Here is a 25,333-nt window from a genome sequence, read left to right as displayed (position 1 = left end):
GCCGGCAATTAGTCGATTATTTCACTAAAGGATTAAAAGCTCGTAATAATTTGATGTTAAATGTAGCTGCAGAATTTATTAATGCATAATTTGGCATAAATGGTTAGATTCATAGATTAAAAAAAACATCGTAAACGTAAAATACCTATTTACAACAATTTGAATACGAAAATCAGCCGAACTTAGATCTAAAAAATAAATGCAAGAGATACTAAAAATAATGTTCGATGATTTTAATTTTTATAGAACACATAGCAATCATCGTCGTAAAGGTTATTTAAATTCATAAGGATAACGATTGGCTGACTGGCGCTTAACTACGAAAATAAACTTATTAACTCTATAAGGACAAATTAAGGACATTATGGGCTAATTATTTAGAGCGGTGCTTAATAAACCATTTTGAATAGTCGTTTTTGGGATACAAACAAATAACACATATTTATGTTACATTCAATGTTGAGTTTTGTTGAGCCAAGAGAAATTCGTAACGCGCGGTTCAAATATAGTATTTCCAGAGAGGATCTTGCGGGCAGCTTAGCAATAGGAACCAATCAGGCTGATGGACATGGACTCCGAGATGGGATCAGGTGCTGAGATTGGCTTCCAATACAACCAATTGTAATTGACTAAAAAAAAATGAAGCAAACATATGAGATCTGCATAAGTGGATCTGGATGAGATGCACTTACGCACAAAGGACTGCGTGAGGCGTATGGACAGCGTGCGACAGCGTTGACGACACTCGCTAGTCGGCCGCAGTATGATGAAACGTGTGCCTAGCGCCTGCTGTACATACACATTATGGCACGCGGTCTCGGGCAGCGTATATGCCGGTGCATGCGACGTATCGATGGCCACAAAGCGTTCGAGGGCGACGCCCATGCTGGGCAAACGCAGCGGCCTGGCAAAGATCGGACGCAACAGTCGAGCGGGCAGCATGCGATTGCAGCGCCATAGATTATGCGTGGCATCCTGATCGTGACTACTGCTGCCGCTGCTGCTGCTGTTGAACTGACCGAACAAATCCTCCAGATTGTGAACGCCCTGGCTGGTGGAATGCACACGATACGCATCGCGCTGAAAGATCTGCAAATTGTTAGCATAGATGCGTTGAAACTCCAGCAGATCAAAGCCATGCTGATTGCTGCGAAACGTGTATGGCATGTGTTCCGCGGGCTTGCGACAAAGCTGCAGCTGCTGTGCCAGCTGCTTGTAGCCGAGGCCGCTCGTCAATGTGGCATTGCCCGCCTCCACGTGGGCATAGAGTTGAGCGCACTCATCACTTTCGAGCCACACGCTTTCGACATTAGCGCAGGGGCCACAATTGAGATCCTCCAGCTGAAAGAACGGATTGCCCATGAGGCAGGACTCGTCATACAGTTCGGTGAGACGGGGAAAGCGTTGGATTAGTGGCATGGTCATGCGACGCCACATTCGCATGCCGGGATACACAAGGGATTGCATCATGCGTCCATTGTTTGCACCAGTGGCACTCTCATAACGATAAGCGACGACGCACAACGACATCAGTGTCAGATAGAAGAGCCAACAGAGGATCTTGCGTCGCCGGTCGAGCAAATGATGCAGCACCTCCAGCTTAAGGTAGGCCATCAACGGTGGCGTTGTGGGCGTGTTGCGCCCCCTCGTCCGAGTCGTTGTTACTTGACTGCGCTGCTGGAAATACTGAAAGATCACATAGTTGTCGAAGCTCAACGGACGCACCCCGTAATTAATTTCGGCCAAGCGACGCAGTTGATGCATAGCGTTCGTGTAGCGTTGCAGCAGCTGCTGCCGGCTACTCAGCTGCACAAAGTTCAAATCGATATCAATGTCGTAGTCGTCCATGTTGCAGCTGCAACGCGGGCGTCGCCTCCTTTTTGTGCACACAACACAACTGTTTTTCTTTTATCTTTCTTTGCTTCGTTTTCGATGTTCGGTTTTGCCTTCACTAACCTTAAGTCGCTTTTGGCCAGTAGTTATTTATACACTTTTAATATGGCCTGATCTCGTTTATTTACATTTCTCACTGTTGTTTTTGTTTATTTATGTGTACTGTGTTGTATTATTATTTTCCTTTTTTCTAGTATATCTCATTATGCAGTTGTGACATCTGGCCACACTAATGTCAGCTCGCCGTTACACTTGTTATATTATGGAACTTGTTATCGATAGACTGTTATTCGATCACAGTCAAGTCCTATAATATTACATTTGTTTGCACTTGCTTATATACATATACATGATTTTTTAAAATTTGTAATTGCAAAACGTCTTTAATTCTTGCTTTTTAAACTTGGCCACACTATTCACCCATTTTATAAGTTACTTGCGTCTGGTCACACGACGTCAGTTGTTTGATAATCGAGTGGCAGTGCGGAGTCGTCGCCAAAATCCAATTGTAAGCGTTTTTGTCAACACTGATCTAAATTTTTTTTGTCTTTTTCAAAATTATCAAATTTTTTAATGTCATTTTCGGTGATAGAAAAGAATTTTTTGTGAAAAGTGGAAGACAAATCAACGTCATAATTGCAATTGTGTATACATATATGTGAATAAGTGTGTGTGTGGGCAACTCCACAAGTGTGCGAGTGAAATCAAAATAAAAGCAGCAACACAGCAACGAGTGATGTTGCGCCCCTCATGGAAATATTTAATAGAATTACTAATTGATGTGATATCAAACCATTAAATATCATAGCGAATAGTGCTAGAACGTGTGTGAAATAATGAGAATTAAGTTGTATTACGTAAGATATTTATCAAATTTTAACTGCATTCTTTGGTCAAAGGGAAGAGAGTCGACTTTACTTTGGTCGGGTGTGTTGATGATTTCATTGACGATGACGATGACTACGCGGCCAGCCAACGCACACACACACGCATGCTCATAAAAGTCACATACTCACTCATATACGTGAGACACAAGAGCGCATTGTGTGTGTGAGTGTTTGTCATAAGAGTTATTTGCTTAGTGCCAATAATATCCTCTACTTGAAATTACTGGAGTTAAAGAACAAAGTACGGCATGCATTTCTCCCAACAGGGTGCAAGTTGACGATCGTTCTGATTACAGTATACAGCAGCGCCCTCTTATGCCGCGATTACTTTGATTTCAAGGAGTTTTGCAGCTCCAATTAGTGTTCTCCCTCTCTCTGTTTCTGCATGTGCATGTGTTTGTGTAGCTGTCTTTATCTCTGCTTTATGGGCTGATTGGTTGCTGTAAGGCGAGGAACTTGTACGCCCACATTTTATGTAGCACAGGCACAGATGGTTTGCTTAATGCTCTTGTGGGCGTGCGCGCGAGGCCGAAATGCTGTACACGATTATATCGAGTTTATGAATGTATTAGTATGATCCATACATAAATAATAATGTGTGCCGCATTTTATGCTGTGGGTACCCAAAAAAATGGTTTTCGCTCTTTGCTCATGCAAATTGCTGCATCGCCTCTGTTCCAAACATAGTTCCCTCCATTTCAGTTGTTATATTTCGACACAAAAAATCATATGCACGTTTTAATTGTTTGTGGGCCACTCTAACCAGGGCTACTATTGCAAGGCATTTCATTAATTTATTATTCATTCGGACGTGCCCGGAACAGACGTCAGCGCTGCATACACAGCATGAATGACTAAGCTGTGGAAAGAGTTACGCACACTCCCGAGTGTTTATGAATTTACAAAAATGCATACACATACTTGTATATGAACAGGGACGTGTGTAAGGCGGGCTTGCAATAAATAAGACGGCTTTGTTTTGTCCTGCCAAGAGCGCCCTCTTTTGTTTACATTTGCAATTCGCAGTGGCAACCGTTAACCAAGCGTGTACGATCGCACTGTCTCGCTTCCACTTCTTTTGTACTCTCCCACTCGCAAAACTCTCACTAGCGGCACATACCTGAGTGAGAGAGCAGTGTGGGTCGTGCAATAATTGACATTTTGTCACTCATCATCAATATTCGGGTCGCCTTACTTTGCTTTTGGCAGCCCTTGTTTATGTGAGAGAGGGAGAACCAAATGTGTGTGTGTGTGTGAGTGTATTTTTGTTTGTTTTTTTTGTTATTTCTTCGCACGACAGCAGCCGCAATCAACAACAACGTTGAGCATGAGTCATATCCAATTTGATTTTCGATTCGTTCGCTTCGTATGAAATGGCGCTGATTGTACCATCAGAAGCAACAACAACGAGGGCAACAGAAGCAGCGAGAGACATAAAATTAAACATGAGGCAAGACAAAGAAAGGCAAAGCAGATGTTTGTTATACCCTTCTTACGAAAGGTGAACGAGCATAATTATTAAATAGATTTTACATACATAAATACTGTACACACTACGTCACGGACTTGCATATGTATATGCTACATAATATTATTATGTCATAGGAGCTGCGATTGAATGCAGATGTGTAGTCAACCAGTCATCAAATCGTTTATGATAAACTGTGATTTACCCATTTTTAAATATACTTGATAATGTTTGTCCTTCTAATGAGATAATACATCTTCATATATCCATTCATAGGGTCGGAAATTCCTCCTGCTTTCTGTCAAACAGTTATAAATTATAACTTATAATACCCCTCTACCATGCGTGTAACGGATTTAAAAAGGTCGCTCAATCGTGATTCTAAATCCCTTATTTCAATTAAATTTTGTTAATGTACGTTTCCCATTATACATAATGGAAGCTTATATAAAGGTATATATGTAGTTTATTTCGTCGCGCACTGTTTCAACAATATAATTATACACAAATTATAAAAAGCTTATCACGTCAACTCCGAGCGTTTAATTTACAATTCGCGCTTTGGAAAACTTCGCTAGAATTTAGGTAGAAATTTTGCTTTTATATATAGTAATTCTCAAATATTTTGAGCGATTTCTTAACATAGCCCCGTTTGATCCAAGTCTGGCAGTACGTCAGCTAAGTAAGACTACACTGTGTCATCTTGTAAATTTAACATAAATTTACTGAGGAGCTGCAATATTCAACTTTTAGAAACTCTTGTTGCACAAACTCTTAATTTTACTATATGATCAGTCGGGGGCAAAGAATTTATTTTCTATGGACATAAGAGAACGATTGTCCCTTTTGCATTCTCTTTCGAATGCGATATGTATATAAAGTATTGTTTTTTTTTTCTATAGGGGAAGTGGTTGTTCATGATTGGCATGTGTATTTAAGAAGTACAAGAATGGTGTAGAAGTGAATAAGTTGAGTGATTTCCAGACAATTGTAGAATAAGATATATTTATCATATCATATATCATATATCATATACATATAAATGTTTTACAGAAAAAAAAAACTAAAAACTTTGTAGTTGAGACATTATCCACCGTTTTAGTAAAAATGAAATAAAAACAAGAATTTTTATTTTCAGACATCATAGTCTTCTGATTACATAGAAGTAAGGAAACTTTTGAATACTTTGCTACTTTTGAATAATACGAAGACTCCGTTTAAATACTTTTGTCTATAAAAAAGTATTCCTCTTCCAGCCGCTGCACCAGAAACTTTCTCACCACAAAACAACTAGAGCGAGAGTCGCTGGAAAAAGACACCAAGCGAAATAGAGAAAGAGAGATAGAGAAAGAGAGAGAGAGAAAGAGACAAAGACCGAGGGGAAGAACGTGCGCTTGTTAAGCGGTACGATGATAGAAACACAAACAAAAACAACAAAAGTAACATCTTCCAAAATGACGACAAGGAAAATGCAGCAGCTAATGTACCTGTCTCTGCTGTGCATCCTCGCATCCACTCAACTGAGCCACACTTTGGCAGCACAGCTCGATCAATCACCCGCCAAATTAGAGCAGAATCCATGCATGAACAAAGCCACCTGTCATGAGTGCATACAGACACAGAACTGCGGCTGGTGCATGAAGGCCGACTATGGCGATCGGCCGCGTTGCTTCCTCAACACGCCCAAGCCGGAGATATGTCCGGAGGAGTTCATTTATAACCCGGACACATCGGAGAGCATCAGGATCAACAAGGCGCTGACGTGGGACAGCAGTGGTGCCGCCACCATGTCGGGTAGTAGCCAGCAAATCTCGGGTGGCTCCTACGAGAGCAGCGCCAGTCGTCAGAGCTCGTCGTCTGGTTCGTATAGCGCATCCGGCTCCAGTTCCAGCTATGGCTCCAGCTCCAGCTCCGGATCGAGTTCAGGCTTCAGTGCCAATTTGGGATCTCAAAGTGCCTTTGCCGCCGCTGCAGCCGGTGAAATTGTGCAGATCAAGCCACAGCGTGTTAGTCTCAAGCTGCGCATTAGTAAGTAGATCTCAAGATATTACCAATAGAACCATTGATTTATTGCTCGCTCTGTAGATGAGGTGCACAATTTGGATGTGAGCTATTCACAGGCCGTAGATTACCCCGTTGATCTCTACTATTTGATGGATTTGTCCAAGTCCATGGAGGACGATAAGGAAAAACTGTCTGCGCTGGGTGACAAACTATCTGAGACCATGAAAGGCATTACTTCCAATTTCCGTCTAGGTTTCGGTTCGTTTGTCGACAAGGTTCTCATGCCATACGTCTCCACCATACCCAAGAAGTGAGTGCAAATACATTTAAAATCGAAAGATTCTGGAGTAGCTAGCGTTATAAATCGTAGAGTAGCTTTGTAAGATTTGAGTAATGTTTTCAGCAAACCAATATAAGTGTTCCATGACAAAATATATCTATTGAGTGGATTAGTCACGCCGGATTCGTCGAAAGTTGAATATGATAAGTGCCGTCATATGAGTAATATGTGCTTATTTGTAGCTTAGTTACTAAGCCTTAAGTGAGCAGAGTTTGCAGAATAAAATAAAACAGAGTCAAACTAGCAGTCTCAACATCATGATTTCTAACAAAAAATTTTAAAAACAAATTTTACAACAAAAGCAAAAAGATTTACTCTTCATCCATTGGCTTTAAATTAAACTTTCTTTCTGAATTTAAATCTAATGTTTATACAGACTTTGTTTTAAAATAGATTAACTTGTTCATTGTCACTTTTTTTTTTGTTTGTTCTATCTATTTGACTAATTCATAAAATGTTATTTTTACCTTTATGCGGACCAAAAAAAAAAAAAAAATACAAAACTAACGCCACGATTAAACTTCAACTCCAACAACAACTCGATATATTGAACACGAAACCAACCATCAATCAACGCAAACAACCACCGATAACTGTTTGATCACTTTTGCGTATTATTATTATACAGACTCGAGCATCCATGCGATAACTGCAAGGCCCCCTATGGTTACCGCAATCACATGCCACTGAGCAATAACACCGAAAGCTTTTCTGTAAGAGCCAAATTAATATATTTACAATCCTCCCACATATAACTATCCATCCAATACTCAATGCTATACACTGTATTAATTATATGTACTTGTATGTTTGCACGTTTCCTCATTCCCCCTTTCTTTTGCTGTCATATCATTGTGTGTTTTGCCTTGGTGCCTAACTATCGATATTTTTGCAACTACTGGTATATATGTATATCGTATCGTATCGTATTGTAGTGCATTTATCTTACGTATGCCTCGCTCATTATTTATATGTATGTATGTATGTATGTATATATATTTTAGTTGTAATCAACATACATTTATTTCGTGTGTATGTTTTATAAGCATTGGAACTCTATATCTATAAAAATCGGTGTATATGTATGTATGTGTTTATATTTAAGTTGACGTAGAACGAGCATTTTAATAGTTAACAACGGTATTTTTTAGCCAAGCGCTGCCAACTTCACATGTATGTACATATGTATGTATGTTGGAGAAATGTGATCGAGTTGTCAGATCGATGGCCAAATACATTGAAATGATTGTTCAGCGTCTGGTTCAAAATTGGGGGAAGACATAGAAACATATCATTTGCCATTTATCTGTTACATATTTACATATGGGACATTATTATTATATGTATTTACATTTTAATATGATTTTAGTTTATTTATGTTTGTTGTATTTTTGTGTGTTCTTTCATATAAATGCTCACCATTCTTCTCTCTCTCTTTTTCTTTCTTTCGCTCTATAAATTATAAATCTTTTCTTTTATATCTATTTCTGTTTATAAATTTTGTGAAAATCGATTACTTGTTCTTTCACACTAAAAAAAAAAACCAAAACCTATATTAAAATACAGCCTGGAGGAGCCATGTCCCAAATGCGATGCTCCCTACGGCTATCGTAACATCATGGGCTTGAGCACGGACACATATAGATTCTCTGTAAGTTGTCTCCACCCAAAAAGAAATGAAAAACAAAACGAAACGAAACAAAAGCAGAAAAGAACAGATTCGTTACATTTTTTAACTAAATCCTTGCTCAAATGACATTTTGTTCAATTAGCCGCTAATACCGAATGTATGATTATTTTCATATATTTTATTCGTTGGAGTTTATAATAATTGTTATTGGTTTTGGGACTATGCTTAATATTGTGTTGTTCTGCTATGTTTGTTGTACTTATCAAGAGATTGTAGTTCATTTATTCGAATGTTTCGTTTGCATGTTATCGCTTTTATATGCCCTATCAAATCACATTCTCTTACCCCGCTGTGGAACGCAATTTTCTAGACCTGACTGAGTCTTGGCAATCTTATCATTGTCGCCAACAGTTGACGTCCTATTTGGACTGCCAGCTAGTTAGAATTGATAAAGATTGAGAGCTTCTTTAGCCATGGCTACTGTTTCCAATTCAACCAACGCAATAATTTAGTGATTTTGGAATTGGGAACATGCCGACGACGGACTCAAAGTGCGTCAAGAAAATTGCGTCATTTGTTGCTTGTTGATTGTTGCACTTCGCCGCAATTATTATACTCGCTCGGCTTGTTATTAAAATCTTTCTTTTTATTACACACCCCGCAAACAACTACACACAATCCACAAACAGACCGAGGTAAAGCAGGCAGCTGTGTCGGGTAACTTAGATGCCCCCGAAGGTGGTTTCGATGCCATTATGCAGGCCATTGCCTGCCGTCAACAGGTCGGTTGGCGCGAGCAGGCGCGTCGTTTGCTTGTCTTCTCCACGGATGCTGGCTTCCATTATGCGGGCGATGGTAAATTGGGTGGCGTCATTACGCCCAACGATGGTGAATGCCATTTAAATGCTGAGGGCATGTACACGCACTCGATTATTCAGGATTATCCGAGCATCTCGCAAATCAATCAAAAGGTCAAACAGAATGCCATCAACATCATTTTTGCCGTCACGCAGAATCAGTATTCCGTCTATCAGAAGCTGTCTGGACATATTGAGGGCTCATCCAGCGCCATTCTCTCCAATGATTCTTCCAACGTCGTTGATCTTGTCCGTGAAGAGTACAGTGTAAGTGTATTTATTTTTATTCAGTGTCACTTGCATCGCGTATTTTATTGAAATTTTATTAAACACATTTCTAGAAAATCTCATCAACGGTAGAGATGAAGGATAATGCTACGGGTGATGTCAAGATCACGTATTATTCATCCTGCTTGTCAAACGGACCACTTACCAAAACGAACAAGTGCAGCGGTCTTAAGGTTGGCGACAAGGTCACCTTCACCGCGAACATTACCGTCACAAAGTGTCCCACGGATCCAAAACTCTGGAAACAGGTGCGTTAATTAAATTCAAATCAAATTTCAGTTGTTTTTAGACAAGGAAGAACAAAAGCTGTTGACGCGTATACTATTAAATATGGTAGCTATTATTTAGTACATTTCGTTATTGTATCAAACGTTAACAACTGACAGTGTTATGTAGAAGTTTTATATAAAAATTATTGTATATTATTGTTGTATGTATTATTGTTTATGCAAAAAAAAAAGGCAATTGCAGTCGGGTCGGTTGCTTTGGCTGATAAACTGGTATACTTACTTTGTACTCTATGGTATATTTTGATTGTAATCATATATGTATATATAGATGTACAAGTTATAGCCTGTGGTATATATTCAGTATTAATCAGGTATATTTTTAGAGTAATACCGCACGGTTTTTTTGATCATATTCTCCCATAGCTTTCTTAAATTATGTTAAAAATTGTTACTATAGTCACGAGAAACCGATCCTAGGCGTATTAAGCTTATTGTTCTAAGACCCAAAACATATTCTTGAGACATTTATCATATAACGGTTTTCAATTCAATTATATTTGTCAGTTGGCCACTTGATTATTGCCAACTGATAATTATAATTCAAATGTTTTCAATTATGATGTTGACAATAATCCACATATTTTGTTCACCCAATCCTTTGTTATTCGCAGGTGATCCAAATCTATCCGGTGGGCATCAATGAGAGCATGATCATTGACCTGGAGATGCTCTGCTCGTGTCCCTGCGAGCATCCCGGCTCGATTGGCTATGAGAAGCACTCGACCAGCTGCAGCAAGTCCGGTATTTTGATGTGCGGCATCTGCGAATGCGATGACCTCCACTTTGGCAACACCTGCGAGTGCTCCATGTCCGATGTGCATCTGAACAATGGCAACAACAACATGTGCCGTCAGGGCAACAATACGAATGCCGCCGACTGCAATGGACGCGGTAGCTGTGTATGCGGCGCCTGTGAATGCAAGAAACGTTCCAATCCCGAGGAGATAATTTCCGGAAAATACTGCGAGTGCGAAAACTTCAGCTGCGAGCGCAACAAGAATCTTCTGTGCTCGGGACCCGATCACGGCATTTGCGAGTGCAATCGCTGTGTTTGCAAACCCGGCTGGACGGGCAGCAGTTGCGATTGCCAGACTTCGAAGGACACATGCATGCCACCAAATGGCGGCGAGATATGCTCGGGACACGGCACCTGCGAGTGTGGCGTTTGCAAATGCAAGTCCACCGACGACGGCCGCTATTCGGGCAAATACTGTGACAAGTGCCCCACATGCTCAGGCCGCTGTCACGAGCTGAAGGACTGTGTGCAATGTCAAATGTATCACACCGGCGAACTGAAGAACGGTGATGATTGTGCCAAAAATTGCACCACATTCACGCCCGTCGGCGTGGAGAAGGTCAAAATCGATGAGGACAAGGATGAACAGTTGTGCGTGTTCTTCGATGAGGACGATTGCAAATTCACATTCAAATACAGCGAGGTTGGGGAGCTTGTGGTGCATGCCCAAGAGGAGAAAGAATGCCCACCCAAGGTCTTCATGCTGGGCATTGTGCTGGGCGTCATTGCTGCTATTGTGCTCGTCGGCTTAGCCATTTTGCTGCTCTGGAAGCTGCTCACCACCATACACGATCGTCGCGAGTTTGCGCGATTTGAAAAGGAGCGCATGAATGCCAAGTGGGATACGGTAAGACAGTGACATTGGCATTGACTAACCACAACAATTGATAATCACATATGGTATCTATTTTATTTTTACAGGGCGAGAATCCCATTTACAAGCAGGCCACCTCAACTTTCAAGAATCCCATTTATGCGGGCAAATAAGCGATCTGCTACAATTTGTTTTAAATAGTGAAATTTTTGCCATTTTAACAATCAATCAATCGACTGTTTACATATTCCGAATCTGTCCCACTATATTGTCTGTACCCAACAACTAATATGTTTACCCTCCAGCCCACTCGAACCGTTCTTTCAAACGTAGCAGCTTCTTCAACTGGTGCGCGTGCAAGAGAAATGCTTGAACAAAAGTCAACTGCCATTGAAACGCGTTCTAAACTAAGTCAAACATGTTTATTAAACAATATACATATATATACATTGAGTATACAAAAGCAAAACGATTGTGCCTTGCAATATATATATATATATATATATATGTTAGATTTTATATTTGTATACCGTATACACAAGAAAGAAAAATGCTTCCATTAATAAGCAGCCAAACTAACCGCATCAACCAACGACGCACAACATTATTCAAGAAATTACTCAACCAATCAATCGACACTGCAAACGATCTACATACATAAATGATGAACAACCAAATTGTGCCTATGTTACTTACAACAAAAAACTAACCAACGAAACGATCGTTTTAAATATTTATGTGTGCTCCTCCCCAATAGCGGAGAGCATTCCAAAAAAAAACAAATTAAAAAAAAAACACGGAGCTGAAGACACGAGTGACAACATCGTGTTATCATTTTTTTTGTGTTTATTTTTACATCATAAGTGTACTCGTATTTTGGGCAAAATATTCGATTTGTATTTTCTTTCCCTCTTCCCTGCCTTTGGGATTCGTAACTATTTATTAATGTCCATGCAGCAATACTGGAATTTATTTATTAGCAGAGCAACGATCCACAACCATATTTGAATTTATGCTAATTAATTAACATGCGAAAATATAATTACTTTTTGCTGTCCCACTTTTATGTTTGCCAATGTCAATTCATTCGTGTGTGTTTTTTTTTTTTTGAGATCTATTATTATTCTATATCTAACTTTATAATTAATATTTAAGCGTATTAACATTTAAGCTTGTAACTGTTAATTTTATAATAAGCGACAAATGCAACAAAGAAAAAAAGGAATGAAATCATAGAAACGTGCCCCGATTTTTATTTATGGACAGGAGAAGATCGCTTGAATTGTATTTCGCGATCGCATCGCGTATTTGCCAGTTTTTTGATTGAACATTAATCTTAAACTCTATAATAAACATATGTATTTTTGCGATTTGTACTGATTACTGATTAACAAAAATAGAGTTCATTGTATAATACCAAAAGAAAATTAAAAGCTAAATAATTGTTTAGAAATAAATATGTAAAAGCAATTTTAACGAAAATGAACATGGAAATTACAAAACAACAAAATTGTTTGATGCTAATGTTTAGTGAAATAAAAATAAAACCAAAAAAATATAACTGAATTATTCATTCTTCTGTTCCACAACAATCCAACAATAAACACTCTAATACCCAATACCTTCAGGTTCTAATCAAATAATTTATATTATATACAAAAATTTGATATTTTTGATGGTAATATTCGAATGGCATAAGAAGTAAAAGTACTGCAACCCATGTTTTTGAAGCATTTTTTGCGATAGAAGGAATTTAAGTATGTATGTTGTGAAACATATGTATATAGTAATATGTATTTAAAAGTAAAAACCCGCACTGAGTCGTGTTTGGTTGGAAGGCCTCCGCGGCACACAGCACAAGGGAAAACAAGTAATTTTGAACCTATTGACGGAAAACAAAAACTTTTAAATCGGCACATTTACATAATATCTTAGGGATTTTTGTAAATATTGATTTTGGTGAACGTTTGAATTGTGACTTTTCAAAATTTCACAACAAATTTGGTCAGTCTTCTGCAAACTAAAAATCGCCCAATCAATTTAAAACAAAGTCCGTACGATCCGTATTTTCTGCGTATTCACGACCTAAAAATATGGTCGAAATTTCAAGCGCAAATGTTAAAAATTGTTCGAGTTATGCTGCGTATTAATTTGAAAAACCGTGTTTCCAGTAAAACGAGTAGAAAGTTTTGATATGACATTTCATTACATTTGACGGTCCTCCCACTAAATTCGAAATTAGGGTTAAAAGTTTTATTTCGCACATTTTGTTTTGCTGTATTCTAGGATAGTAAAACTATCTTATAAGCAAAATAATTCGATTTTGTTTTATAATATTAGTGTCGTTTTTTTAGATAAGAGCAATATAAATGAATGAGAAAATCGCGATTCGCATTGTATTATTCTTTGTTTTTATTGAATAAAAAACAATCAATATGTTGTTTTGGAAACATGTCCGCGGGCGCTGATATATACATAAATCTAAAAATCTTTAAAGCTCTATGTACACACACACACATATATATACATATATATCAATCGATAACGAGATAACATGTAGTATTTGCTCAACAACACATTCGTATGCGCCGCACATCGCCATGGGAAACAACCAAGAGGAGGCCAGGCAGGTCAGGTCAGGTGAGGTGAAGTGAGGTCAGGAAAAGACACTAGTCAGTTAAGTACGTCTCCACACAATAACAAAAAAATAGCTAGCCTTAGTAGACAGCACATCATCTACCATGAAAGATCTTGAGCTGTTCTCCTCGTTTACCTGCACCTGGAACTGGAGCTGGGACGGCGCGTCTGCTTTGTTAACGTGTTTGCAACCAGGTCTCATTTGCGTTTGTTTTTAGTGGAATATTAAATCCGCATCGGGTGCGCCCTTTTGATGCTTGAACTTGTGCTTGTTGGGCTTCTGGTAATAGCTTTGCGTAAAGCTGCGCTGCTGCAGCGGTTGCAGTGATTCCTGATAGTCTTCCATTTCGATGCGTTCAGTTATGTTGAGCGTCAGTCGCTTGACCTTTTCCTTCTCCTCACGCGTTTTCTGCTCCTGCAGCTTCAGATTGATGGCCAGCTGTGAGTCGGAAGGTGCCACAAATGTTTTAAACTGCTGCTTGCCACCTTTATTGCCGCGCATCATCAGCACAAACGGCACAGCGCCGCTGTTGTTGTTGCTGTGGCTGCTGCCACCACTCTTGCCGCCCTCGACGGGAGTTGATTCGCTGCATGCGACGGGAAAACTGTCATCGGCATCGGCAGCTGCTGTGCCAGCTGTGGAAACGACAGTGGCAGCTGCCTTTGAGATCTGTGGCGGTTGATTGCCCTGGATTTGATCGTAGGATTTCTTTTGACGGCGCGCCATCATTGGCACCGGTATGTCCTTGTTGGTGGCCTTAAGCGGCGGCTCCTTGAGGCGCTCCTGATACGAATCGCTCGTCATTTTTTCGTACATTTGCTCAAACTCCAGATCCTCTTTAGACTTCTCAGGTGGCGGCGGAGGCAGCGCTGGTTCAGCTTCATATTCAGTCCAATCGTTTATTTGATCCGCTTCAGAGCCACCAGCTGCTTGGCGCTCACGCTGCTGATCATTTGACGAGCCTGAATCGTCGGTCACCTGTGTGGGAGTAAGGAGTCGAGATTGCAAATGAAAGTACACCAAAAAAAAACCAGCTTGAGAGGATTCACAACTTACGCATTCATCTATTTCGCTGATCTCACTAATGGTTGCCAAATTGGCATCCTGCGCATTGTTATTTGCCTTGAGTTGTGGATACAGTTGCTCTTGCAGCTGATCAATTGCCTCCTTGGCCTGTTCCAAGCTCTTGTACAACTTCAGCTTGGGTCGCACACCAGCCAAACAGTCGCGGTAGGTATGATCCACCAGTATGGGAAACAGGTCCGAGGTGTTCTCTGACTGACTGAACACCGGATGCGATTTTTTAAACCAATAGTAGTGCTGGAAGAACACCAGAAAGTAGTCCAATCTGCGGAGAAGAATCAATACATTAGAAACAAGAAAGTAAGCTATAGTTGAGTGCGCTCGAAATATTCTAAAAGTTTACCAAATCAATGTTTCGGAAAAATACTGAAATATACCGAGGGTTATATTTGGTATAACGTACTAACGTACCACATTCAAAATATAACAGAGTACAAAATATACCAGATTGTCAGACATATTAATTAAGACCGAAGACCCTTTTTGCCATACAAAATTATTTCTATTAAAACTTCTACAATTTATATCTCATTGCAACCAAATTTTCAGGGACCATAAATACTATTTTCCCAACAAAATCTAAAAACATTTTCGTTTTGGAGGCGCGGAACTGGGCGTGGCAAAAATCAAAAACAAACTATCGGAGTGCAAAAATAACATCTCTTATATTCTCTGAGATCCAAGGGTTCATACATACGGACAGACAAATAGACGGGCATGCCTATATCGTCTACGCTGTTATAGTATATATACATATATACTTTATGGGATCGGAGATGCCTGTTACATACATATCCGGCAGGTACAAAGTGATAATATACTTCTACCCAACGGAAAGCGAGTATGAAAACTAAATACTTGACGAATCACTTTAATGCACAGAACAGTAGTATGAGCATCCTATGTATATGTATGCATACGACTTTGACCGATTTTATTTTTCCCGTGCCTTCTTTAGCCTAAACTGTCGCAAAAATGGTACAAACAATAATTTAGATCATTATCAGAAATATTCGAAAGAAGCTATAATAATCGCGCAAATATTGCACTATCAAATGTTCCAAATGCAAACTGTTTGTATGTATGTAAATCGATGTGCATATATCTACATATACATATGTTCACATAGCATACAACTTTTAACATTAATCCTACGTTTCCCTATTCCCATGCCCTATTGTATTATGAGTATGTATATATAATAGACCCATAATTATGTGGGGTATATGCATATGCTTTCAGCATCAGTTGTTTCTCCAAGCTGAAATTTGTACTGCTAAGCACTTACTTTTTGCGAGTCACCTGACTGGTGAAATAAGGGCCACAGGTGTCGAGGAGCATACAGGCCAACTTGAGACGGAAGAGACTTTCGGGCGGATCCAACGGGGAGATGATGCTCTGATCCATGCTCGCTCCTAGCGAGATGATCGAATAGAGTGTGTTGAGTATGTGCGTCGACTCAACCAGTTTGTAGTTGTACATCTCGCCCAAATATTTGGCCATTGCAATGCGGCGCTGGGACATTTTTGGTGAATGAATTTCTAAGCCAGCGCGTATATCTTCAAACACATTGTCAATCACAATGGTCACCGCCCGGGGCTGATACGAGCTGAGACCGGACACCAGATCGGCCAGACATCGAATGAGGGGGAAGCGCAGTAAATATGCTTTACTCAGACATTTGATGGCATAGCTACTGATCTCGGGATCGTGCCAATTGATGCGACGTAGCATTTTAATGCAACGCTCGACATTTTGCTTGCACAGCTCCTCGAAGATCAGGTGACGTATGTACTCGTGAATCGCGGGACGCGGCGTTGCCTCCCGCTTCGCCGACTCGGGTGGCTTCACAAGATAGTAGACGCTCTCAATTTGCGCGGCATGCCGCGAGTCCATCGCTGTGGCGGTCTTCATGCGCAGCATTTGATCGAGAAATACGTTCATCAGCAGCCGCGAGTCGCGGCAATTGTAGAGATAGACGCCGCTCACCTCGACAAAGGCGCATGCCATCTCGATGTGATGATGAATGAAGTCGCGCAATAGCATCTTGAGGCAGCCCAAAGCATCGGACTTGCGGAACAAACCGAACTTCACAAGCTCGCCAATGAAACGAACAATCTTCAGTTTTGACTCGATGTTCAATTGATTCTTCTTGCGAATGTGCCACTTAAACTCTTTGCGTAGCAGCTCCAGCAGATCGGCGGCCACATCGGTGTTGCACATGTGCACAATGGCCACGAAGCGCGATAGATACGGCAAGATGTCGAGGCGTGTGCGCTGCACATTGAATATGATGCGGGTGAGTTTCTTACGCTGATGTTTCGTATTGTAGTTGAGCAGGAACTCAATGGCGGCCGAGTCGATAAGTTCCTTGTTGACGCAGTTGAAAAGGTTCTGTAGGAAGACGTCGAATTGTTTGCGCAGCTGCTGCGATTGTGATTGTGCCTGTGCCTGAAATAGACAGAGTTAGATAGAGTGTGAGAGTGAGGGAGATTATATAGATAGGGAGAAGATAGTCTGAGCCAGATAGAGAAAGGATGCAGAACGAGGGAATTAGAGAGAAAGAGCGCGACTGATGTAAAAACAACTTGTTGCCGAATGCGAGTAAAAAAAAGAGTAGGCACAAGGGGCTTGGTCGAGGAGCATTGTGAGCCTACCGTTTGGTTGTTTGACTGCTGATCCTGCTGCTGCTGTTGTTGCTGCTGCTGGCGACCCAATTCCATGAGTGCACTGCCCATTTTCTTGTCGTTGGGCAGCAATGAACAGCATGCGGGTGCTATCGGGGTTGCCTCCGCATTGGTAGTTGCTGAGGATATGGACTGCTCATCCGTGGGATCCTTGTCGAGCGCCGTATCGCTGGCTGCCGACGGCGGATCATCCATGTCGAGATCTGCATCGATATTGGCATCGATGGCCTCCTCGGTAAGTTCGCTGGGTTCCTCAAGCGTTTCTAGATCCACTTTGGGTGCCGAAAAGTTGGGCAGAAATTGCCGTAAGTCGGGCAAATCGGTGTAGAAGGCACGCGCCTCCTCATCGCCCCATGGATCCAGCGTGCCGAAGGCGGCGCTATCGAGCATGTTGTCGATGACCGTGCCCGGATTACAGCATTCCGATTCTTTGGTCAACTCTGGCAACGGTTCGCCAAGCAGCTCCGATAGCGATTGCGCCGAGGCGAGCAACTTATCGAAGCTGGCCTGCATCAGCTCGCATTTCTCACGCTTCTCCTGGCTAATCTCGCCCTTGCACTCCATGGTGCGTCGAATGTTCTTGGTCATGTTCATCAGCGCCGCCTGCTCGGCAAGCACATGCTTGCACAGCGCCTTGAAGTAGCCCTTGAGCATGGTGCGCAAGTTGAGCTGCTTGTCGGCGCTGAGGAAATCCGACTTAGGCATTTCTAATGCATATTTGCTGGCCAACTGTTGCATCTTCTGTGGCACGAGGCCTGCATACTCTTCGCCGCAGTGGCGGCAGAACGATAATATAATAGAGAAATTGCTGTGATCATCCTTGTCCTGGGCAATCAATTGCACTAACACCATGCCCAGCTGAGCCAATCCGGGTTTCATTTGGATGACACCGGAACTGACGAGCTCAGCAAAGAGGCGCAAGTCCACACGCAACTTGCTGGGATTGCTGATCTTCTCGCTGGCCTTAACATTAAGCGCCTTCTGCCACGCCTCCAGAAAGTGAGCATCGAAGTCGGCGTAGGTGCAATGCAGTTTAGAGGCCAACGTGACCACGGCAGGCACATCGGTCATTTTGAGTTTGGCCTCGGCGAGAGCAGCGCATATTTCCGAAATATATTTGCTCAAATTGAGGGCAGAAAGTTCACGCAGCAGCGCATCCAGCTGCGTGGCAGTAAACAGTTTCAGTTTCTTCACAAAAGCCGTATTCTTTTTAAGACTGGAGTCAAGGCGAGCGAAATACGTGTCGCCGGGAAGCTCGAAGTTGGAGTTTTCTTGTCGCAGCTGGCGTTTGCATTCGATCTTCTCCTGCAGTTCGCCAATAAATTGCTGCAGCTCGGCGCGTTCTTCGGCCTCTAAGGCAGCGGCGTCTGCTGTAACCGTATCCGCAGCCGCCTCGCCTCCCGCTGTACTTATCGATGCCGTTATTGTTGACGACGTTGTCGTCGTCGACATATTTGCCTCCTCGCTTGTTTTAATGCCGCTCATCGCATCAAAGATTGCTTGTGCTCGAGTGCTGCGCTAAATTTACTTGTGTTACACACAATTTAAGCAAAACGCTCTCGTTAAATACGTTCGACAACACGAGCTCGTTGTTTGATTTTGTTGCTTTCGCCTTCTTTCTATCTTCCTTCCTAGTTGTGCTTCGATTCGTTTTGCAAGTGTTGCCCTACGACTTGCTTTGGTCGTTGGTCATATGTGTGCGCGCACCTATCGATATTTCGGCAATATCGATATTGATCAAATATGCGATTGTATAATAGCTGCTACTTTAAATAAAATGTATATTTAATTGATTTCCTATTCTCACACAATGTATTTATTAGCGTAATATGTGTAATGTGTAATTAACTATTAATCGGGTAATAAATCCTGAAGTCCGATAACATACATAATATCGAAATGGCGTCATTTCATTTTGGTAAAGTGTATTGAAATTATATATTATTAAAATTCGGTCAGCTTTTGAATATTTCGCAAAAGTGAAATCCTCCATCTTTCACCTTCTTTAAGTACCTGATTTTTTAAGTGTGGCCGTATTTCAGCATAAACGATTTCGATTTTAATTAGCTCATTTTTACAGTTTCAAATTTTTGCGTTTTAAAATTATTTCAAATAATACCGTTTATTGTTTTGCAAATAATGACCCAAAAGCATAGGGAAATGAATACACAAGTATAATCTGCACAACATATTAATCGTCATTTGATCAATAAAATGTGATGTTGATTTATAAACTATTCAATTATTAATATATTTAAGAAAAACTTGAATAGGGGATTCATTTTGAGATGCCGTAAAAGAATGCCACATATAGAACAGATTTTGTATTATTATTAAGTTTTAAGCATTGTCAAATGTGACTAAATAGCAGCGTTGCGCTGTACACCAATTTTTAACAATTAATTTTTTTTTTATAGATTTTACCTTTCAATCAAATACGTGTGTAGGAAAGTGTATAAGCTATTCCATCTTTTAAATTTGTATAATTATGCCCTATTTTTATTGGTTAAGTCCTATCAGATTTAATGATTTAATTCTGATTAAAGCAAAGGACACATAACCTATTTTATTTAAGTATTTTGAGATCTCCTTCCTATTCCATTTTAACTAAAACTTTTAAGGTATAAGATTACAAGGAGGTGGAAATGTACAGTAGTTAATTTTCGCCATTGTTGCGGCAAAGCAATGTTAAAGGATTAAAACGATTGCTAAATATCGTCTCCTTCTCATACAGATCCATGTAGAACATCCGCCAATTTTCGACTGATCTATATCATTTAAACAGTTAATGAAACGAGTAGACGAGTAGGTGTTTTGAAGTTGTAATCAGTGTGCACAGATTTTACATAACTCTCATGAGAGTCAGGCTCATGTTTATCCAGTTTGTTTTATTACTTGATTCTTGCGGTAACGATAAACTTTACAAATCAGTTCATATACTTTACATACTTGGAAAGTGTGTGAAATTTGATCAAATCTCATTTAGCATAGAAGATGCATTGAAATGTATTAGGCTGCTGAATTTCTTGAAATTTATGTTCGGAATGTCAAGTGAGATATTTTAATAGCAAGTGTGTGTCCCAAAGTACAGCATAAAATCTTAGATGCACCAACTACATCTGCTTCGAATATTTGGTTCTGTGGAGTAAAACTTAAAGCATTTGAACTGTCGTTTACTTCATCATCATCATCATCAATTATCTCTAGTATTTATGATTCCCGGGTGCGATCGGTTAAAAAAATGTAGAAGTTATTTAAGAAATTCTTTTGTATGGGGAAAAACTCTTACATACTACGGGCCTCTATAGTTTTGGCTGGCAATTTGGTATATTTTTTACTCTATGGCATATTTTCAATGTAGTAACTATTTAAATATAACAATGACAGAATTTGGTAGGTTTTCAGTATTTTGTGGTATATTAATTTGGTATATTTTCAGAATAATACATCACTGTTTTGCTAGAAAACAAGTCGAGTGTGGTCGACTGTGAGATACCCACTACCCATTTTGAGTAAAATCAAAATATTGCGGTAATATTCTCAAAATTTACAAAATAGTAGTTGTGATTCCTGAAAACTTGGTTGCGATCAGATAAAAATTGTCGAAATTATTAAAGAAATAGGGGTCTTTGTTGCTTTGGCTGACAATCTTGTATATTGTGCTGTTTATGGTATATTTTGAATGTACTATATCGATATACCAAATATATCATTCAGAATATTTTTAGTATCATTATATATAATATATCGTTCAGAATATTTTTAGTATCTTTGTAGCATTTTTAGTATATTTTGAGAATAATTCCGCAATATTTTGCTTTTATTCAAATCGGGAGGGCATCTCACAGTCGACTGTAGCTTTCTTACTTGTTTTATATAAAACCGAAAAGGTAATAGATTAAAGTTCTATCAGAAAATTTATATTTTTTCAGGCACGCACATTAAATGGATTATTAAGACACTTGTCAACCGATATCGAAATGCTGTTCCCATTTCGTATGAACCTAAGTGGGACATTGAACTTAAACCCCGATTCCCTCGATACTGTCATAGTCATTGATTTCGCAACTATTACAAGGCATCAACATGAACATCAACAGCAAACAGTAAACCTTGGCTACCAAGTAACCACGACAAAGTTAAATCAATAAGTTCACCAAATCAACAAATTCACAAACCAACAACGCAAACGAACTGTCATAATTCAGTAACGGAATTTCCGCGTCAGCTTGCAGAACAATTCACTCGACCTTGTAGCTTTCAGGAAGAGAACCAGTGTTATATAGTGTTTTCTGCTCAAATGCTCTGCTGGGCGATCGAAGATACTGTAGCTCGCCAACGCAATCCAAATCCTCAGAAGGCACCCGAAACTCTTAAGAATCTACTCTTACGCTCCAGTGTGCCCATTGTGAGTGAGCACGAGAATTTGACACACATAATGGCACCATTAAAGGGTCACGAGGTCACCAAACTCCACAAGCACTCATACATCGAGAATAGCAATTTTGATCACCGCCTAGTCAAGGATAATCTGATGAGCAAATGGCCCACGGCGGACATGAACGAATACACCGAACGCAAGGATCATCGCAATCTAATGGAATCATATGTATCATCAAATCATTCGTTCTCAATCACACTTTAAAACTCACAGCATGTTATTTTATTTTCGAGAAATCAGTGATTGCACTTTACAGTTATGAAACGCGTAAATTTGGATTAAGAAAAAAAAATGCTAGGGATGGGATAATTGTACCTACAATTTTAATAATGTTTCAACTCTTGTTTTTGAATTTCATTTGAAAAATCAATGACATGGCTAGATCGTCTCGGCTGTTGACGCTGATCAAGAATATATATACCTTATAGGGTCGGAGATGCCTCCTTCTACCTGTTACATACATTTCCTGCCGGCACAAAGTTATAATACCCTTCTACCCTATGGGTAGCGGGTATAAAAATCGAATAGCAAGGGTTATTTTAAAGCTAGAGCTTTTTTTTTTTTGTATATACAATAACAAACTATATTAGTTGTGATTCCTGAAAATTTGATTGCGGTCAGATAAAAGTTGTGGAAGGTATTAAATAAATACTTTTGTATGGGCAAAAACGGCTTACTGGGGGTCTGAGTTGCTTTATCCGACAATCTGGTGTATTGTGCCGTCTATGGTATATTTTGAATGTGGTACCATATCGATATACCAAATATACCGCTCGGTATATTTTTAGTATTTTTATAGTATTTTCGGTGTATTTTAAAAATAATACCGCAATATTTTGCTTTTATTCAAAATGGGTAGCGGGTATCTCACAGTCGAGCACACTCGACTGTAACTTTCTTACTTGTTTCAGAATGTTTTTATTTAGAGGAGAAATTAGAGATTACATTTCAATTATAGAAACCATCCAATAACATACACACACCCTGCGAATAATCAAATCTTGTGTCTGAAGTAGGCTCTGCTTTTAACAACAAATGGTTCAAGCTGTTTGATCAGACATTTTCATATTTCATTTACACTTGGAATCTCGTACAGTTAGCATCGAGTAAAAAAAACTACATCTATATTTTTTTAGTATCTTCTATTTTTTATACAATTTTTGCAAAGTTTTATTTACAAAATTTCACGTAAAAATTCTTTGTCAAAGTAGCTTAAACAACAGTTAACCATGTCGAATCACCATGATACAGCAAACAATGCGCTGCCAACACAAAGTGTGATGTATTCTCAATTGCAGCCATGGAGTCAGGCCGGAGCACCGCCCTGCATGGAGCCCGTTGGTGGACCCGCGGTGCCCACACGTTTGGCCGCCAGCTATGAGACAACGCAACGTCATCCCTGGCGCCCAAAGATGGCTTTCGAAATGATTGAGATTAAGCATATGCCCGAGCAGCCGGTGACGAATCAAATGACACAGCCATGCTTTGTGCCCCAAGGAATGAAGACCGAGGGGATGATTTTCCCCAATTTGGTGACGGGTTTTGAGCGGAACCCGCAGCATGCGGCACGTGCTGCACTTTACACGCGCTACACCAACAACGAGTGGCACAGCAACAATCTGGGAATCTACGGCGAGTCGAATACAAATCGGTAAGCATACTTGCTCGAGGGTCTTTCGTTAATCCGCTACCTCTCTCTCTCTCTGTTGATAGTAATTTATCCGAACGTATGCGCAATGATGCAGTGCGTCTAATGCGCGAGACTGACGAAACGGCGACGGCAGGTCAACGTGATGCTGGCCGTCGTTTAGGTGAGCGCATCACGGATTTGACTTTTTGGCGCAATGAACTCAATGCCGAACTGGAAAAGCTCATTGGGGAGATGTCTGACATCAATGAGCTGCAGCGTCAATGCGGTAAAGCCATGTTGGATCTGGAGGTGCCGCTGCACATTGCCCAGGAGTGTCTGTTTCATCGCGAGGCGAGGCAGGGTATGGAGAAGGTGCACGATAACGTGGAGAAGGCGCTGCTGTTGGAGATAAATCATTTGCGTAACTCACGCGATCGCCTCAAGGAGCTGCACGAGAAGATCGCCAAGCAGGCGATCGATTGTCGGGGCGCTCAGCATTTGCTTGAGATCGACGTCACACAGAAGGAGTCGACAATGGGCATTGATTCGATGTGTCATCGCTTGAACAACTACAGTCGTGGCATCACTTATTTTGGTGGCATTGAGAAATACGATCCAACTGTCAGCAGTCAGGATTCCTGGGCACTTGCCAGCAGCGAGCATGTTAAGCGTTCGCAGGCTGAGCGCGCCAAACTTTCGCAGTTGCGCAGTGACTCACAAAATGTGGTCAATGCGGTCGCGTCATCTGTCTGGGACTTTTGGAATAACACAAATAATGCGCTCGATCGGCGCTCTCAGGAGATGGCGGGTGCCAAGAATCGCGTGCAATTGCACTTGCAGAAGGTGCAACAAGAGTTGTTCGATATGGAGAAGCATCTGTTTCTCCTGCAGAAGGCCATACAGGACAAGTCGAATCCACTTAAGGTCGCTCAGACACGACTCGAGGCACGCTCACATCGCGAGGGCATGGAGCTCTGCAAGTATGATTCTTCAATTATTATTATACAAAATAAATTATTAATGCGTTGTTGCATTTAGGGATACGGCTCACGATCGACTTGTGCAGGAGGTGCAAGACATTCAGGGCACTGTTGACGTGCTGCACCATAAGTTGCAGGAAGCAGAGGCCACTCATCAATCGTTGCTGAAGACACGCTGCATCCTGGAGGAGGATTTGAGGAACAAGGTCAACGCCTTGTTTATTGACCGCGAGAAGTGCATGAGTCTGCGTCGCTCTTTCCCCATCAGCAACTTAATTCGCTATTAATGGCTAACTACATGCGTTAAATTGTCCCAAATTGCATAACGTATTTAATTATATATTATAATTGATGTGCGTATTTGTTTAATAAAAGAAAAAACTAAAATATTTGTGGTAAAGAAACATCGATAGCAAATTTGATACCGTATTTTCTAAGACAATGATCGATGTTGTTCCAGCCAAGTAATACAAATTAAATGTTTATTGAAGAAATCTTTAAGATTTGTATTAAAAAAATTACATTTCCGCGGTGTGACCGTAAGCAAGCATTTTGAAAATATAATGCAATTTTTTTGGGATATACTAAAATACAAAAACCCCGAGAA

The 25,333-nt window shown here is 40.5% G+C and overlaps 4 protein-coding genes across 6 annotated transcripts; 2 read left to right on the top strand and 2 right to left on the bottom strand.

Annotated features, from left to right (window-relative positions):
- Positions 1-476: 476 nt before the first annotated feature.
- Positions 477-2,122, bottom strand: LOC133849574 (uncharacterized). Its single transcript, XM_062285746.1, has 2 exons — positions 693-2,122; positions 477-629 (listed from the first exon to the last, which is right to left on the bottom strand). The coding sequence occupies exons 1-2, from the start codon at positions 1,846-1,848 to the stop codon at positions 538-540; spliced, it is 1,248 nt and encodes a 415-aa protein (XP_062141730.1). The 5' UTR covers positions 1,849-2,122; the 3' UTR covers positions 477-537.
- A 170-nt stretch (positions 2,123-2,292) lies between these two features.
- LOC133849573 (integrin beta-PS) lies at positions 2,293-12,065 on the top strand. Of its 3 annotated transcripts, XM_062285743.1 has the most exons (8): positions 2,293-2,401; positions 5,505-6,276; positions 6,334-6,562; positions 7,221-7,305; positions 8,912-9,346; positions 9,421-9,615; positions 10,269-11,300; positions 11,375-12,065. In XM_062285743.1, the coding sequence occupies exons 2-8, from the start codon at positions 5,658-5,660 to the stop codon at positions 11,438-11,440; spliced, it is 2,661 nt and encodes an 886-aa protein (XP_062141727.1). In that variant the 5' UTR covers positions 2,293-2,401; positions 5,505-5,657; the 3' UTR covers positions 11,441-12,065. The 3 variants fall into 3 exon arrangements, with proteins under 3 accessions (XP_062141727.1, XP_062141729.1, XP_062141726.1); XM_062285745.1 differs by lacking the exon at positions 2,293-2,401 and having other exon boundaries at positions 5,502-6,276; XM_062285742.1 differs by lacking the exons at positions 2,293-2,401; positions 7,221-7,305 and adding an exon at positions 8,159-8,243.
- A 1,411-nt stretch (positions 12,066-13,476) lies between these two features.
- Positions 13,477-19,335, bottom strand: LOC133847686 (regulator of nonsense transcripts 2). The gene is made up of 4 exons (XM_062282866.1): positions 17,646-19,335; positions 16,277-17,439; positions 14,962-15,253; positions 13,477-14,883 (listed from the first exon to the last, which is right to left on the bottom strand). Exons 1-4 carry the CDS (start codon positions 19,158-19,160, stop codon positions 14,119-14,121), a joined length of 3,735 nt encoding a protein of 1,244 aa, XP_062138850.1. The 5' UTR covers positions 19,161-19,335; the 3' UTR covers positions 13,477-14,118.
- A 3,855-nt stretch (positions 19,336-23,190) lies between these two features.
- LOC133848116 (tektin-3) lies at positions 23,191-25,223 on the top strand. The gene is made up of 3 exons (XM_062283511.1): positions 23,191-23,767; positions 23,830-24,726; positions 24,785-25,223. The coding sequence occupies exons 1-3, from the start codon at positions 23,346-23,348 to the stop codon at positions 25,011-25,013; spliced, it is 1,548 nt and encodes a 515-aa protein (XP_062139495.1). The 5' UTR covers positions 23,191-23,345; the 3' UTR covers positions 25,014-25,223.
- Positions 25,224-25,333: the final 110 nt, after the last annotated feature.

Source organism: Drosophila sulfurigaster, chromosome X, assembly GCF_023558435.1.
Source record: "Drosophila sulfurigaster albostrigata strain 15112-1811.04 chromosome X, ASM2355843v2, whole genome shotgun sequence".
In the NCBI taxonomy this organism is placed as follows: domain Eukaryota; kingdom Metazoa; phylum Arthropoda; class Insecta; order Diptera; family Drosophilidae; genus Drosophila; species Drosophila sulfurigaster.
The sequence above is the reverse complement of the archived record's forward strand: the minus strand, read 5'-3'. Positions and strand labels throughout refer to the sequence as shown.